Source organism: Antedon bifida, chromosome 9, assembly GCF_963402885.1.
Source record: "Antedon bifida chromosome 9, ecAntBifi1.1, whole genome shotgun sequence".
Taxonomy (NCBI): Eukaryota; Metazoa; Echinodermata; class Crinoidea; order Comatulida; family Antedonidae; genus Antedon; species Antedon bifida.
Window position 1 is genome coordinate 19,281,640 of NC_136234.1, and position 16,873 is coordinate 19,298,512.

Consider the following 16,873-nt stretch of genomic DNA (forward strand, 5'->3'; position numbering starts at 1 on the left):
ATTGTGTTCAGTACCACACCAGGTGTAAATCTAACTTTCATAGTTCAACCATTTAGAAATATAACGGAAGGAAACAGGAAGAGTGTATGGAAAGACAAGTTTGCATCTGTGTTGATGAATTCATTCATTCATTCATTTATACATCCATTGTAAGGGTGCGTGACACAGTGGGTTGGACATTTAGTCTACTGATCATGAGATCGTAAGTTCGAATCCAACGCTCGTCGCATTTCTTGTAACCTTGGGTAAAACACTTTACTTTACTTTTGCCTCTCTCTATGCCCAGGTGTACAAACTGGTACCTGGTAAGGTCAAGACACACCTTTGCTGATTACTACTGCATTATGGGAGTACAATTTCATATCTGTTTGATAAAATAATGACCAGGCTAATAATATGTACAGGCTTTGAGGTTACACAACATTAGGCTCTTTATAAATCCAGGATTATTATTATTACTTATTACTATAAGATTAACAAACGATTATTTGTGTCCCTGATTTAACTTTTATAAAATGACTTTATTTTATTTGTTTTGGGGACAATCAATTAATCAATCAACTCTAACAGTATCAATTACAAAAATGTAAATTATTTAACAAAAATTAAATTATTAATTATGCTTATTCGCACGCAATCCTGTGCCATCAGATCCGTCAATACATTCCCACCAACATCAATGGGAACACAGGCTTAGCCGAGTCCAACGTTCAAAGTCATTGTTGTCAATATTCACACGTATTAAACAAAGTCGTTGTCGTTCAAAGATAGAGAATCCAACCCTTTTACACCTCGAAACAAAAAAGGTACATGTTTGTCTCTGCCCGATATTGACCGACCGAGGCCTGATAAACAGGGCTGGACAAGAATAACATCACTGATCCACACCTGTGGATTTCATAGGGCCATTCAATTTAACAATTATTATTATCTAGGTAATTTAATAGAATGATTAATGATAAAAGTCTTTCACCAGATAAAGCACACTAAACCATTTGATATATGTACAGGATGGGCCTGTAAAACTTGCCAGTAAATAACTAGCCCATTTTGGCAAGTCAATTTTATTTTACAATTTCGTATGTTATAACTTTTGTCAATGACCAGTAAAAATGAAATGGAATTCGGGTCAGTAATAAACTGGTTTATACTTGCCACGTGGGTCAGTTAAAATAACCTTAATTAAAGATTACTTACATTTTTCATGATTTATATAACTATTTATTAACTGCTTTTCTCCCTAATTTCTAGTATAAAAATGCTATTTGTTTGTAACTAATAATAAAATCTAAGTGTTGATGTTTATTTTGATTAAATTAACTATCCACCTATATAATAACAATGCACTGTATGACAAAGGAACAATCCTACATAGATATTTCAAATTTAGATAATTTCCATAAAATAGGCTTTGCAATAATAATTACAAATGACTAGCCAGAATAAATATTGTTGTTACCAACACAACAACAAAACAACAAAACAGTGGGCATAAAGGTACTAGTCACCGGCGAAATAAGACACACTCAAATTACAACAAAAGGGGGTTGAGAATTAATTTAGCCAACTACTGGTTGTTTTCACTCACTGACCCTTTTAATAATCGTTTAGTCATCATCTTTAACAATGCCTTTAGTACCTGTTTAGTTCAGGAACAGGAAAACCTACTGTATACCTGTTTAAGATTTAGGGATCACCTTAAATATGAATTTCTAATTTACGTAATACAGTCAACTCTCCCAATACCGGACACCTTTGGGCTGGAAAAAATCTGATGTTCGGAATGTGTGTTTAATGGTAAAAATGAATTTAGGACTGTTTGGACTTCAGAAAAGTCTGGTAATGGGAGAGTTTGATTGTACAGGATTATACTATAATTTTATGTACAGTACTAACAATTCCTCAGTACCGGTTTAGTTCAGGTAAACAGGAAAACCTACTGTAAACCTGTTTAAGATTTAGGGATCACCTCAAATTTCTCCATTTTACAATTATGTAATACATGATTACAATATAACTGAGGGTGTGTATCATACAGTTATTACTCATCCACTCACTGATTTTATTAATGATTGTTTGTAAACAAAGAATCTCCATCAAATAAGTTTAAAAGAATTAGTAATTTTAGAAAAAGAATTTTCAGTCCATAAAAAATTCTCTGTAGTTCACAAACATATCACCTTATTTCAAGGTCAACAGGTAAAAAATAAGCGACAACCAAGCTACAGTATAGTCCAAGGGTATGTTTCTGCTGCAGAGCGCCGAATAAACCGATTATTTCAAAAATGTAATTTTTATTTTGACTGCATTTCTGCTCAATTTTTTTTTTTTTTTAAAAATCAGTGGGTGGTCGTTAGAATTACCCAAAATGCACTTGGTCCTGGCGGTAATTCAAACGTTACTGCAGTGTAGTTGACTCAAAGTCAGCAGCTGTCAATCAAATAACCGTTATTTCATGTTGCAGCAGAAAATTGCTCAGTGATAACCGGTTAAATGGCGTTCTAACACCGAATTGAATGTCACAAATTAACACCGTTTTAAAGCGGTTATTTTTTTTCAGCAGAAACCTAGACCCTGTAACGGACAGACTGATATAAAAATCATGTTTGTGAAACAGTTAAAAACAAGACCAAGTATAAATAGTATTGAAGTGTTCTTACCTTGAATTAGAAGGGCTCGTTAAGACATCACTGCTGCCCGAGATGTTTCTTTGTCTGTAAAATAACAACATTTCAAGTTACCATACACAGTATACGTGACCAGGATTTCAGGATATGTTATTTGTATGCTAAATGTGCGCATCATTTACATGTTGACTCATTTAGGACATCTTGACTGAAGAGTATTTCATATCTCCATTCTACACAGCTATGCGTCAATTTTTTTATTCAGTGCTGTATACGCGTATCCGCGTCAAGAAAAACGAAAAGTTGTTAATGCTATACGTGCAATCTGACACGAACTTCAACTGGAGAAGGGTCGCAGCAGGTGTGAAAGACCCTTTAATATATTACATTGATCACATGGCTTACATAGACTTGTAACCTAATGTCGTAATTGCGTATTCAGAAACCACATGTGCCTACTGTACGTGTTGTGCGCCTACTGTACTGTACGTGTCGTGCGCCTACTGTACTGTACGTGTCGTGCGCCTACTGTACATGTTGTGCGCCTACTGTACATGTTGTGCGCCTACTGTACATGTTGTGCGCCTACTGTACATGTTGTGCGCCTACTGTACATGTCGTGTGCGTACATGTAGTGCGCCTACTGTACATGTTGTGCGCCTACTGTACATGTCGTGCGCCTACTGTACATGTCGTGCGCCTACTGTACATGTCGTGCGCCTACTGTACATGTCGTGCGCCTACTGTACATGTCGTGCGCCTACTGTACATGTCATGCACCTACTGTACTGTACATGTCATGAAATTCATGCCATTGGTCATTAACAGATTTAAACTGCTGCAACATCACCTGACCTATGAATAAATTAACATAAATTTGGATGACTTATAATGTTTGATGGCTAGGTATGCACAGCAATTGTGCTATTATTGATTAGTTTATAACATACAATTATGGATTGGCATCTGGAAATTAATCTTGTTGAGAATGTTATCATCAGGGAGAATGTGCATACTGTAGAGCAATAAAATGCCTTCAATCTGAATCACCAATGGTCTAAAGCCTTGTTCGCACTGATAACTTGACCCAAAGTTATCAGTAAATGTGACCATTGTCCGCACATGGATAACTTCATGCAGTTAGTTTTACCAGGTTTTAACAAAATTTAACAGTGATTTAAAAAACTGTGATTGATTTGCCGTGGTGAAGGTCATGTGTTTATCAAAGTTGCACATTCAGATTGGACTTTTTAGCCAACATGGTTAGTTTTACCGCGACTATTTTATGGTACTGCATGTGGAGCAATTTTTAACTGCTATGCAATCTCAGTCTAAATTTGACCTAACCTCAGAAGGTCATGTAATGCAAAATTCTGACTACTTTCTGGGAATAACGACAATAACGTCATCAGTTTATGTCATCAGTTTATCGGTTAGCAAAAATTAGGCTCCAACAGCGATTTCAATGTTTATAAACAAACTACTGTACCAAACCGGTTTTTATAAAGAGTATTTAATGGTTCTTTTTAAACTGCACATTTTCTTGAATCATAGAGTTCAAATTCAACAACCTTAAGACCATAGAGTTCACAAAGAATCTTAGAATCTACAAATCGGTTTTAACCACTTCCTGAAGAATAGCGTCAACAAGCGGAATTCACAATGAACACCTTGCGGTTCACTGCCTCCCCTCTTATCAAAAAGGATGATTTTAATTTATAAATCATATGGACAGAAATTATGATAAAAACAAAGTACTTAGTACATTTACAAAAACTATAGACCTCATATAGACCGCACTGCTTATAAGTGTCATACAGTATTGTACTCAGTAATGGTACATAATTACTGTGCCAGTGTATAATAAAATTGTTTCCACTACAGTAATTGTTTAACCCAAGGCATTGAGTAGGTTCATTCAGATGTTATAGTACCTCTACCATGTCACCTCTTCCTTTTCTTGAAAGAAATAATGATGCTGCTGGTGGGAAGAGGTCAGGGTTCAAGAAATGTACTATTTTACAGTAATTGTCTGATAATATCAGTGATATGGGTGCTTTATTGTTATATCCGACTTGTACTGTACAGTACTACTGTATATGTAGCGCTCTAGTGCAGCGAAAAATATGCCAATAAAAAATTGTTTTTCCAGGTAACCTCTAATAATTTAGATAAAATATTAAATTATTCCATAAAAATACACTTAGACTTAGAGTACAGTATTCTTACAATATACTGTACAGTATGTGGTACAGTACTACTACAGCAGTGTACAGCAATGTACTACTGTGTACAGTATGTGGAACAGTACAGTACAGTACCTGTAGTATCAATTATGTATGTACAGGTGCTGTATGCAGAGGAAACTAAAAAATCACCACATCCCTTCAAACTCCACAATAATACTAATACAGGTAATTTTGAGGTATGTACAGTTCCAGGTCCTGCAGTAGTTTCCATTAACACTTTATGTACAACAGTCCTACCAGTGTACCATTTTGGTTCACACACACACTGCTCCACATTCCAAATACTGTATGTATCGCTTAATTAATGCACGCATTTGAATACTGTAATTGAACAGTAGGATGTCACTGTTTATACTGTACGCTATAGTCTGTTACTGTACACAGTAAAAAATACAAATTACCATAGTTTGACATTAATGTTAATTTAACTATGGGAAGTATTTGTCCTTTATAATTATTGTACAGAACCTACAGTACTCATACAGTATCTCATACAGCAACATCTTTCTCGTATAGTACTAAACATCTCTTTAAACTATACTGTGTACAGAATACTGTACTGTAGATAGTATTTTTCTTTATTGATTTCCAAAAGGTCATGATTATTGTTCAATTACTCCATAAAACATTTAATGTCGTCGGTAAACTGTAATTTGATGGTTATTTTTAGACTATTTGCCGTGGCGGTTAGCCCTTCCTACTCAATGAATAGACTGTAGTAAGGTTGTGGTGAGAGCATTCAATACAGGCCACTGAATGAAACTTTTTAAATTTCCTAAAGAATATTCTTATTTTTTTCCCATCTGTATTTCAAAGAGCATTGTCCACAGTAGGAAGTTAAGTATATAATTATTAAACTATTTATTACAAAGGTTATAACTACCAATTATTGTTTTGACCTAGAAAATTAACCTCCTTTACTGCTCGTCAATTGATAATGTAAACAAAAGAAAATTGCTGGTTATCAATATGATTATTTATTGTAAAGAATAATTCTATGTAATAATTGAGGTAAAAATTACTTTTATTATACTGTATATTTCACCATACAGTATTTCAAGAGGATTACCCGGCCAACATGAGCTTATTTTATGGGGCCATCAAGCCTGCACTCTACGGTAGTACAGTGGTTTAACATTATCGGTGACGATCTAAGATCTGTTTTTGTTTTAAATGTTTGATATTTCTGAAAAAGACCACACTGATTTTCAATGATTACAAAATAAACATTAATGTCCATAATTAATAACACTATAAGTAGGTATCCCAATGAAGCGGATTTTCGTTAAGGCGATTTTAACACGTTCGTGAAATTTCAAAAAGTGACATGTCTTTGAAGTTAAAAATAAACTATTTCTTATGTAGCCATGTGAATAAAATTTATATGTCTAGAAAGATCTTGTTTAAGAGTTTATTTATATATATTTTTAATCTATGTTTATTAAATATTTTAATAGAAAACGCGAGTTAAAAAGAGGTACAAAAGCCGGCGAGCCGAAATCCGCGCGCTAAAAATAACTTCGGAAAACACCTACCCATTTTCAAAACACGATCGCTCGGCGACCATAATAGGTGGTGGAGTAATTTTTGTTGCATGTTATCAGGCTTTAAATACTCTTTATTTTGATATGTAAATCGGTTATTATTATTATGTACATCCGCCTCAAATGTCAATTTTTCCGATAAAAATTAAATGTTTGAGTCTTTCTCATTATCAAAATCTGGGGAATTTAGTATTGAATTGAAGCTAATTTATATTTCTGTTTGATAAACTACATTGTTTTATTTGTCTTTGCGTGGTCGTCGTGCGAAGAGACCAACAAGACCAACCACTTAAAAAAATAATCCCTATCGAAAATAAAAGTATTTACCATTTTCCTTGCAGGGGGGTTTCAGTTCTCAGCTTATTACTAAATTACCGACGCCCAGGCAATTTGCATGGTATGCATGTATTAGCGCGTTAAATTATGATTGGATACCCCCGCAGTGGACTGTTCCATTTTCTTTGTCTTTACTGCACACACGAGGCATGGCGAAGAATGTCGCTTCTCGTGGAATATTTGCTTCGAAACGTCAATTTTACCTATTTATTAAAGTATTTAATAAGTGGAGTATTTATCAAGCTACTATATAAAGCAAGTACGTTAGGAATAAATGTACCGAAGGAATTTAAGAAGCTTTAAATTTGCTATGCAGCGGCCGTAACCCATTCTATGTAGGCGGCCGAAAGGCGCTTTTGACAGGGTTGCCGTTATATGTATACGCTGTATCATGGCCTAAACTTGATTCCGTATTTCAATATAAAGTGCACCTTACGTTTAGAATATTTGAAAAGGAAATAAAATTAAACATACTAATATATACTATTGAAGTAATTACTTAGTTAAATTTGAAATTCGTCTGCTTTCCTCCCGATATTTCTTCGGCAGAATTTATATTAGTGGTGTTAGGCTTTAGGCCTATAAACTTAACTTGTAGGCGCGGCCGAGTTTACGCCCGGAATGGAATCGAACGCATAATAAGCAAGGGCTTAATTCTAATTTTTAGCGGTTCGAAAATCAATTAAAATAATATTTATGATTATAATTAAAAATTTAAATTCTAGAATTATAAAAAAATGTATACTTACGAAAAATAATATTTAAAAAAAAAGAAACAATAGCCACACAGTTTTTTAACACAATATATATTTTTTTACATTTTAACATTTTTTAACAATATTTATGTTGTATTTCAGAAATACCTACCCGTCAATATAAATAATCTTACTAAAATACATATTACATTCTATGCAATGCAAAAAAAAAGAAGTCAATTCATACACTGGTTCAAAAGTTACGAATCATTTAAAGACAGGAACTTTTTGGGCATTTTTGAGACATTTGGAAAAAATTAGCGCAAAAAGCCCTAAGACTAATTTTGGAGGCCGATATCTCAAAAAAAAATTTTGAGGACCCCCCCAAAAAAAATAGTCTTGTACAACTCTGTGGTATCTATGGGTTTAGCAAAAATTAGAACTTTCAAGTTATTAATATAAAAGTTATAACCCTTCAAAAATGGTTCCAAATATAATTGGAAAAAATGCCATTTTTCAACCAAAAATCATTGTTTTTTGGCAACTTCAACGGACGATAACTTTTGAATGGATAATCCGATTTCAATCATTTAAATTGCAAAAGTTTATGTTCAGTAAGTTCCTTTTGATTAACTGAAAGAAAAAGTACCATCATTAATTTGAAATTTTACATTGGGATACCTACTATAAGGCAAATTATTTATGTTTATACATTACATATTTTAGTTCATACACTACTGTATAGGAACTATTGCTTAATGCAATGGAAAATACCGTACATTAAATACCACAGCACAAATCTTATTTGTTGTTATGTTAACAGTAACGTTGATACTAAAATATCTCATTAATATAGTAGTAGATTGACCATATGGAAGCAGCCCAATGGTCTTGGGTTGTGCCACAATATGGACAAAATGCCAGTTGTTTATTTACTACTTTTCTAAAATTATCTAACAAAGAAATTATCTTCAGTGTTGTATTCTCATTACATAAATTGAACAGAGTGCGGAATATAATTCAGTAATTACAATCTACTGCATAGTGAATACTGTAACTACATTTTATTGAAAGCGTGACCTACATAACACAAAGTAGGTCACAGCAACTCTTACAGTACCATTGATGTAGGAAAAAAAATATGGCTTCGTTTGTATGGCCTGCGTAGGTACTGTAGATCATAAGGCATTGTTTTGCATGAAGCCTACCTGTACAACAGTTTTGTAGCCTACATTAATAATACAACAGTACTATTATCTACTAAACTATATGTGTCACTGTCAATTGTAGGGTGGATCATAGGGTTAATAAACACAATTGTCACCACCTACATATAAAATTTTTTTAAAAAATGAATGAATTGTAAAATATTAGATTTAATATTTATTGGAGGCAGGACTCTTGAAAACATTTTATTGTGTTTTGTACTAGTATTACTGTACTGCAGTGGCGTAACGTAGAGGCCTGAGGTCCCTGGTTTAGGAAACCTAAAGTGGTCCTCCAAGTTCCAATGTCTTTTCGGCATATTTTAATGCCTGTTTTTTCCTCTGGACATTAATCATGGGCCCCCATAAGCTCCGGGGCCCCTGGGTTTAGCCAGTGAGCGCTCTACGCCATTGCTGTAGTGCTCATTGCTGTAGTGCTCATTGCTGTTCTGCATTTCAGTAGTTCAAATAAATAGAAAGTAAACATACAAAAGGTTTTTTAATTTTTCAATTGTAAATCTGTACGCGGTGTCATTTGCAATTTACATTTCATAAATTGTCTCCTTTTATAGTTCTTAGTTGTGATCTAATCAATATTAATTGGTTTGATGGAGGTTTGCGCAGTTTAGCAATACCCCTACAGTACACACCAGATTCCAATACTGACAATTTACAGTACTGTACCGTACATACCAAAAGATAAAACTAGTCAATTTAAAAATTTATCTACAGATATTTGTAGAGAGTACATTTAGTACTAATCATTTCTTTTCCTTGTTCAACGCACCTGTTCCTTATGAAGAAATGTTCAGTAATTTTTTCCCTTGATGATATGCAAGATGATCTTTCCCTTAGATCTTTCATTTTATTCAGATTTTACAGTTGACAATAAATTAGTTCATGATGTTCCTTTACCTCAGCTACCATCCCATGGGCTTACAAACTAAACTACCAAACCTTCATGATCTTCTATAGGTCAAAGCTCATTATGTTTTGTGTAGAATTCTTCTTCTACTGTAAAATCATGACTTTTCATTTTTGGAATAAAAACTAAAGGGAGAGTAGTGAAAAATAAGGAAATCAATATTTTAATGTACAATCGTATCTACAGTGTTCTGCAAATACAGTTCTATCTCTGTAGAAATCAATACTGTAAATTAATAATATTAAAGATTGATCCTATTACCATAAATGAGTACAAAAAGTCAAGTATACAGTATTGTAGTTACTTCATTAATGCACAATATCAAATATAGCTTCTGTTTTAAATGCCTACAAACAATACCACATTTCAAAGTGTTATATTTTCTTTTCCGATTGGCAGCAAATTACCAATTTTTTTTCTGGTATAAACCATGCTGGCTAAACCAGATTTGGGAAAACACTGAACACATCACAAAATATTTAAAGTACAAAATTGTGAAAGTTCTCCTGTTTCATATTGACTTTTGCAGGCCAGTAAGAACTTTTGGAGATATGACGTTGAGTGTGTGGGGCACTACTGTACTTGATTCAATCACTTTTATTTTATGTGGCTTCAATGGGGTTTGCTATGTTTTGTGGAGGTTTGAAGGTTCAGCAATACCTGATTGTGTGAACTGAAACTACAGGTACCCAAGGAATATTTTTGGAAAGTTTATCTATATACAGTAGGTAATTTTTACCCGAGCATTCATCCATTGTATACTTACTGTACATAAAGACTTAAATTAAATATCAAATTACCTTAAGTTCCTAAATCTGTATCTTGATCTGGAGAAAATTGAAAGTCTGTAAACTTTGTTTGTGTTCTTGAATTACAATAAGGAATGCAAAAAGCATAGATCAGTACACAAAGGATTAGGATTGAGTTACAGTTTGCTTACTAATCAAAGACACAGACTAAAAACTTTTCAAACAGAATTTGCGACAACATTTCAGTAAAACTACAGTAGCCAACGTTCTTGTCGGTCTATACCAGTCGGCTTTTCCACTAAAATTCTCAATTGACACTGTCCATGATTTTTTATTTTGTTAAACAAAATTATGCATGGAAACAATGTTCTATGCGTATGAGGTCATTATTTGTCATCTCTCTAATTATCCAATTTAAAATATCAACTCGGAAAAAAAAAACTTTTGAACTCGTATCTACATTTACACTATGTAAAGAAAATGTGAGATGAAATCGTGATGGTAAACCCTCATGTTCGTACTGTACACTGTACCACCAAATCGAAAAGTTTACATACATAACAGTAACACTACATTATCATTTTCCTCGACCAAGTTGAATAAAGGATTGGGCAAAAATAATTCAGTTTCAAATGTACATCTTCTGTAAAATCATTACTGTAGGCCTAGTGGTCAGCTGTTTCACCAATCCAAATTGACAATCATGGACATGTATAAATAATAGAAAACATCTGACCAATTAATTTAGCTACTGAACAAAAATCTAGTTAAATAATAATATGCTTCACAATCACATAATTATAATATTAATTAACTCCCTGTTGTTGTAGCCTAGGTCTACACTTTAGTACAAAAAAATTATTTGGACAAGATAATATAATTGTTTAGGAAAATGTTTTGTCAACTTTTTTCGGTTTAAAAATACCACAGTAAAAAAGCATCATAAATTGAATTCAAAACCAAAACCACTTCTTTTTAATATCCTCATTTTAATTTTTAAAACGGATCGACAACAGTACGAAATGTGGTTACGATTATGTTATAGTAAAACTGAGACAGACCTATTACGTAAGCTTCCTACTAGCGTAGTCAGAGATTAACAGTTTGGCCAGAAAAGGCCTTCATTCGGGTCAGCCACACTGCCCATCTGGGCTAGACCGACCGTGTGCACTGTTGTTGATAAGCCCGACACCACCCGACGACTGCTCACAAACACAAACGAAAACAACTCACCGTTTCTTTTCTAAAGGCATGATTATATTATAAAATCCAAAAGATATAGACACCAGTAATCAATCAACGTATGTTTAATGCAACATTTCAATCCAATTATGTCCATATTACTTAAAACTAGGACATAAAACTAAGTAAAGTTCTTCCTAAAACACTGTTTTTCACCCATCGCGTCGGCCATTTTCGTCAGATTATTTTATGCAAATATGGGTCAAAAGTATGAAGCGTGATGACCTCAGTGCCCGATTTACCTACGACGATCTCACTTTTCATGTGGCGTGTGATGACACATCACCACCCAGTTAGCACACTATATAGTCTGACATCAAATAAATGACATAACATTTTTATCCTTATTATTCTCCTTAAAAAATTCAAGATGAACAGTTACATAGAGAGGTCAAAGTCGGTCATATCCTGTTACGTACGTTGGTATTACATCGACCTTCGATCCGACTTTAGAAACTATTTAGATTGGGATCAAAAAGTAATAACTTTATTAAAGTTTTTAATATTATATCACTGACTTTTAAAAATAATTAAAAAGTGATTAAACGCTTACAACATTTAAAAAATACACTTAAAACTGGTTGCCTTAGTCTATACGTTATGTAATCGTCAAACTTAAAAACTTATTGTAATTGATGAATATTAAATTTTGTAATAATTAAGGCAACATGGAATTAAAATTTTTGAAAAATAGTTCTATATTATATGCAAAAAAAACTGAATTATGATATAAATCTTTAATATTAATAGGAGTAACATACAATTTGAAGACTTAATAATCATCATCTAACGGCATTGATTTTGATTATTATGTCATAATCATCGCGATCAATTATGACGTAATTTTATTGATTATTTTTTCAAATATTAATGATATATTTCAAATTTAGCTGATATCGTTAGCAATATAATGAGAAAACAGTAATAACATACACATTATATAAAAATCATGTAGAAATATTTAATAATAGGCCAATTTTGTAATATTACTTACGTACTCACTGTACTGTAAAAGAAAATTTACGTCATTTATAGAGGGCGATCTTTGTAATTGATTTGATGTCTTCTATCTGCTGTAACGCACATTTTAAAGTACAATATAATCAATAGTGTAATCAATTAAAAAAAAAAATAGCAATTAACGTATAAAATGTTACCTATACTATATATACTTACGATTGATCTATCTAACGCTGCCGACAATCATTTGTTTGTAAATTCAATTAAAGATATATTGTCCCGGCCCTCTAAAATTTTTTTGTTTCAAATTTGTTGTTGAATTTGCTGGAATCGAAAAAAAAATGATTTACCTGAAAAAAATGTAATTGAAAGCAAAAAATACTTAAATTGTCTGTCAGACAATGGTTTTTGGTTAAAATTAACCGTTTCGTTTGTCTTTTTGTGAAGTAAAATATTTTTTTTTTGTTTTTTTACAGAAGTGAATAACTGCAAAATGGCCTATTTCAAGTCTGATTTTATTTTAATTTTTCATGTTTTCATTCGTTTTAGAATCACTGGTTACGACGCTTTGTACCTTGTTGTTAAAATGACAATACATAATATTCTATCTAATATAGAACTTTGACCCTCTTCAACGGGATAACAAAAATATATGATTTTACACATTACATTGTTGTGCTTAAACAATAAATACGATACATTTGGTACGTCCGTTCACTTTTATTTGACTTTTGCATACAACGGCTGCCAGCAGGACTCACTGCAACAACCACCTTTTACAAATACCCCGTCTTATTTAAACATATCCACGTGGAAAATATGCAAATTAAGTCACTGTGCGTCACAAAAAGGCCGCACGACACAACAATATGTATGGTTTTACCTTTTATATAAGCATGGAGGTATAAATTTATAACTCTATGTTAAGTTACATTTGCAAGTTCATTCAAAACTAATATACCTGAAAATATACACATTTTATAATCTTAAGATGAGAATGAAAATACTGTACTTATTGTAGTTAATTTTTTTTTCTTTCAGAAAATGTTTATCTCATTAAAATACTGTATTAAGTTTATTCAAGTATTAAGATATATTGAAATAAGATAATAAATAGAGCTGTCTATTACCGTAGGCGGGTATTTCTGCCAAACCCATCATCCGCGGGCAACTTCTCCTCTTTCCAAAAAATTTTTTTTTTACAAAAGGCGCCCTCAATGTTTAAAGAATCTTCGCGGATTTTGACCGAGTTCGTGGAGCGAAAAGAGCGAGAGGCATTTTTTTTACATTCGGTTCTTAATTTGGTAGTTTTTCAAGTACTTTAACATTTTTCGGTACTTCTAAACTCTTTCTACATTAGCTTTAAATGTCATCGTTTAATTATTTGGCTTAAATTTATTGATTTTAGTGTCTGCCAGAAATTTTCGGTGTAAAACAGCTAGGCCGTACCGTCATCCCCTTCAACCCCGACTTGTGCAATTTCTTTCAGCTTCCCTGGTGGATATAGTCCCATAGTGGTGTTATCAAGGTACGCCTATTGCTGCTCAAGCAAGGCTTAGCCAAAGATAGGCAATTTAAATATCAAAATCGGCTACACTTTATTAGCATTACAATAAATTATACAAATAGTACTTTCGATTGTTTCAACTCTGACCTGTCTGGTTCCATCATAAAATAAATAAAAAATAATGAATTTCCCTTTTTCTAGTGCCAATGACATGTAGCAGTGTATGTAGTGTAGGCTAATTGTTTGACCAAAACAATCTTCAAACCATGTCATCAAAGACGGTTGTATGCCCACATTGTGGAGGAACCGATGTAGATTTTGATCAAGCTCGGGGTAATGCAGTCTGTGAATCATGCGGCTCGGTCTTGGAGGACAATATTATTGTGTCAGAAGTTAATTTTGCTGAAAATAGTCTCGGAGGCACATCTGTTATTGGGCAGTTTGTGTCATCAGAAGGTAAAACATTCAAATGAAAATTTGAAATTAAAAAAATGAAATATGTAAGTCTATTTCGTGCCTAGCTTACCTGGATAAACCGACATTGGCCTATTCTCTCCAAGAAGAGAGCTACAACTCGAATATATAGAAAATGTCTTAAACACCCCTGTCAGGTAATGGTACATTCCATGAATTTGAATATTTAATGATATATTATTTTATTTGTCTTGTAGGTGGAAAATCACACACTCTTGGTGGAAGTTTCCATCATGGATTTGGTAAAGAGTCTAGAGCAATCACCTTGCAAAATGGTACTGCGATATTTCAACTTGATAGTGCGTAGTCTAGTGCCATGGGGTAGGGGGTTCGAACAAACCCCCTTTTTCATTTGAAGTGCCCTGCCCAGACTGGCAGTGGTTCAATACTGTAGTACTACTGTAACTTCCCGTGTAACTTGCTCATGACAATTTGTTGGCCAACAATAACTACATACGGTACTACTGACAGTAGGCCAATGCAAACTAATGGCGGTAAAGGTACCCAGTCCATAGAAAAGTTTTTCTTCTTATACTCTCACTTTTCCCCATTTTTGGGGAAAAAGAACCCCCTCTAACAATCATGTAATAGGAAAGACTGCAGGATAAATCTAAAACCAAAATATAAATAACCATCTTTAACCAAATTTGTGGAATACAATATTTGTTTCTTTTTAGGCAAAAGAACAATACAAGGGCTCGGAGGTCAGCTGAAACTGAATTCACATTGTATTGACACAGCCTACAACTTCTTCAAAATGGCCGTCTCTAAAAAACTAACAAGAGGGCGCAAGACAACGCATATTGTTGCTGCTTGTCTCTACCTTGTTTGTCGTACCGAGGGAACTCCTCGTATCCTATAAGAGATGTAAAGGGGACTATATGAGCGGGAGGAGTGTGGTGGGGGAAGGGAGAGAAAAGGGAGGGTGGTTGTTGAAGGTGTAGGTAGTAGAGCTGTTAACCACAGTAGAATACAACAGTAATAATACAGGTGTCCTCCTAAATACAGGTGTCCTCCTAAATACAGGTGTCCTTCCCCTAAATACAGGTGCCCTTCCCATCAATAGGGTTTTGCTGTAGTGTTAAAACATACATTGAAGGTGGGGTTAAGGGATGTAGTAGTTTGGGCAATCTTTTGAGCTGGGAAAAATAAAGAAAATTGTGGATATGTTAACAATAGAATCCATATTAAAAGGGATACAACATGTCCCCTTAATACAGGTGTCGGTCCTCTAAATAGGAGTTTCCTGTAGTGTTATAACATATATTTCCCCTTGTTCATTTCAAAGTAAAGTTTCCACTTAATAGCTAACTTAGTAAGCCAAATAATCTTTGGTACAATTTCAGCATCACTTGTTAATTTGAAACATTTCATTCCTTAATTTTCTCAGACATGCTACTTGACTTTAGCGATTTATTACAGGTATGTATTAAAAGCAGCAAGCTTGTCAAATAATTGAATAAGTTTAATTTGTTTTAAACATTAAAAAAAATATGCATGAACATAGTACATTAATGTACGCTAATAAACTGGGCGAAATACTAGGAAAATGCAGAGGGTGACGGAGGGTGCAATTGATTGAAGATGACGTTACTCAAAATTTCAATAAGTTCATGTCACCAATATATTGATTATCCTGAAAATCAATAAGGCATGGTAAGAAAAAAATATATATATATATATAAATACAAACAAAAAACATACAAAGGGATTAATATACAGTACCCTGCAAAATAAAAGTAATAAATACCATATTCTACTACAGACTTGAATACTAACTACAGTATTTATCAATTTCAATGCTGTAAAAGCCAAATATAAGATTACAGCTGTGGTTTCTTGTGTTGCTTTGTGGCTCAGTTTGTAAAGCAACTGACTTGTGGTTAGTAGATCATGGGTTCAAGTCTTGGCTGCTCATTTTTTATTTAACATATACCACAGTAAAATATTCTTAAGAATTTTAGCAGCCAAATATAAGATTACTACTGTAATGCCTTATGTTGCATTGTGGCTCAGTTTGTATAGCAACTGGCCTACGGTTAATGGATCATGGGTTCAAGTCTTGGTTGGTCTTGTTTTTTTTTTTTTTTTATTTCCCCCGGTAAAATATTTCAGAATTTAACAGCCAAATAGTTCTTATAATGTTGTTATTTTTTTAATTTTTCCTAGGTAAATGTGTACACCCTGGGTAAAGTCTACTTAAAGTTGTCGCAAGAGCTTCACATCAATGTAGCAGCTATCGGTAAGTACACCCAAGGCTATCCTAAGGTAGAAAATAAAATGTAAAAATCAAGTATTGTTTGTAGAACCTCTATTAAGGGGACACCTTCGGGACCCAACCTTATGCTTGGTTCCCACTA

General features: G+C 33.5%; 3 protein-coding genes across 7 annotated transcripts in view; 2 read left to right on the forward strand and 1 right to left on the reverse strand.

Annotated features, from left to right (window-relative positions):
- LOC144852205 (uncharacterized) overlaps positions 1 to 11,740 on the reverse strand; it is a 54,940-nt gene extending 43,200 nt beyond the window's left edge. The window contains exons 1-2 of the mRNA XM_078709959.1: positions 11,564 to 11,740; positions 2,661 to 2,714 (exon numbers count right to left, since the gene is read on the reverse strand). Of these exons, the coding sequence (XP_078566085.1) occupies positions 2,661 to 2,714; positions 11,564 to 11,583 (74 nt within the window). The 5' untranslated portion in view covers positions 11,584 to 11,740. The remainder of the gene's footprint in view (positions 1 to 2,660; positions 2,715 to 11,563) is intronic.
- LOC144852227 (cell growth regulator with RING finger domain protein 1-like) overlaps positions 1 to 16,873 on the forward strand; it is a 249,540-nt gene that overhangs the window by 100,593 nt on the left and 132,074 nt on the right. The window lies entirely within an intron of this gene.
- Positions 13,757 to 16,873, forward strand: part of LOC144852208 (transcription factor IIIB 90 kDa subunit-like) — an 82,642-nt gene continuing 79,525 nt past the window's right edge. For 2 of the 5 annotated variants that reach the window (XR_013614278.1, XM_078709962.1), the window contains exons 1-6: positions 13,794 to 14,060; positions 14,241 to 14,495; positions 14,711 to 14,788; positions 15,191 to 15,364; positions 15,904 to 15,935; positions 16,683 to 16,755. Coding sequence is in view for 4 of the 5 variants with exons in the window: in XM_078709962.1 (XP_078566088.1) it covers positions 14,306 to 14,495; positions 14,711 to 14,788; positions 15,191 to 15,364; positions 15,904 to 15,935; positions 16,683 to 16,755 (547 nt within the window). In the remaining variant the exon portion in view is untranslated. Of the gene's footprint in view, positions 14,061 to 14,240; positions 14,496 to 14,710; positions 14,789 to 15,190; positions 15,365 to 15,903; positions 15,936 to 16,682; positions 16,756 to 16,873 lie in introns of all 5 variants that reach the window. The other 3 variants (XM_078709963.1, XM_078709964.1, XM_078709965.1) reach the window with 3 other exon arrangements.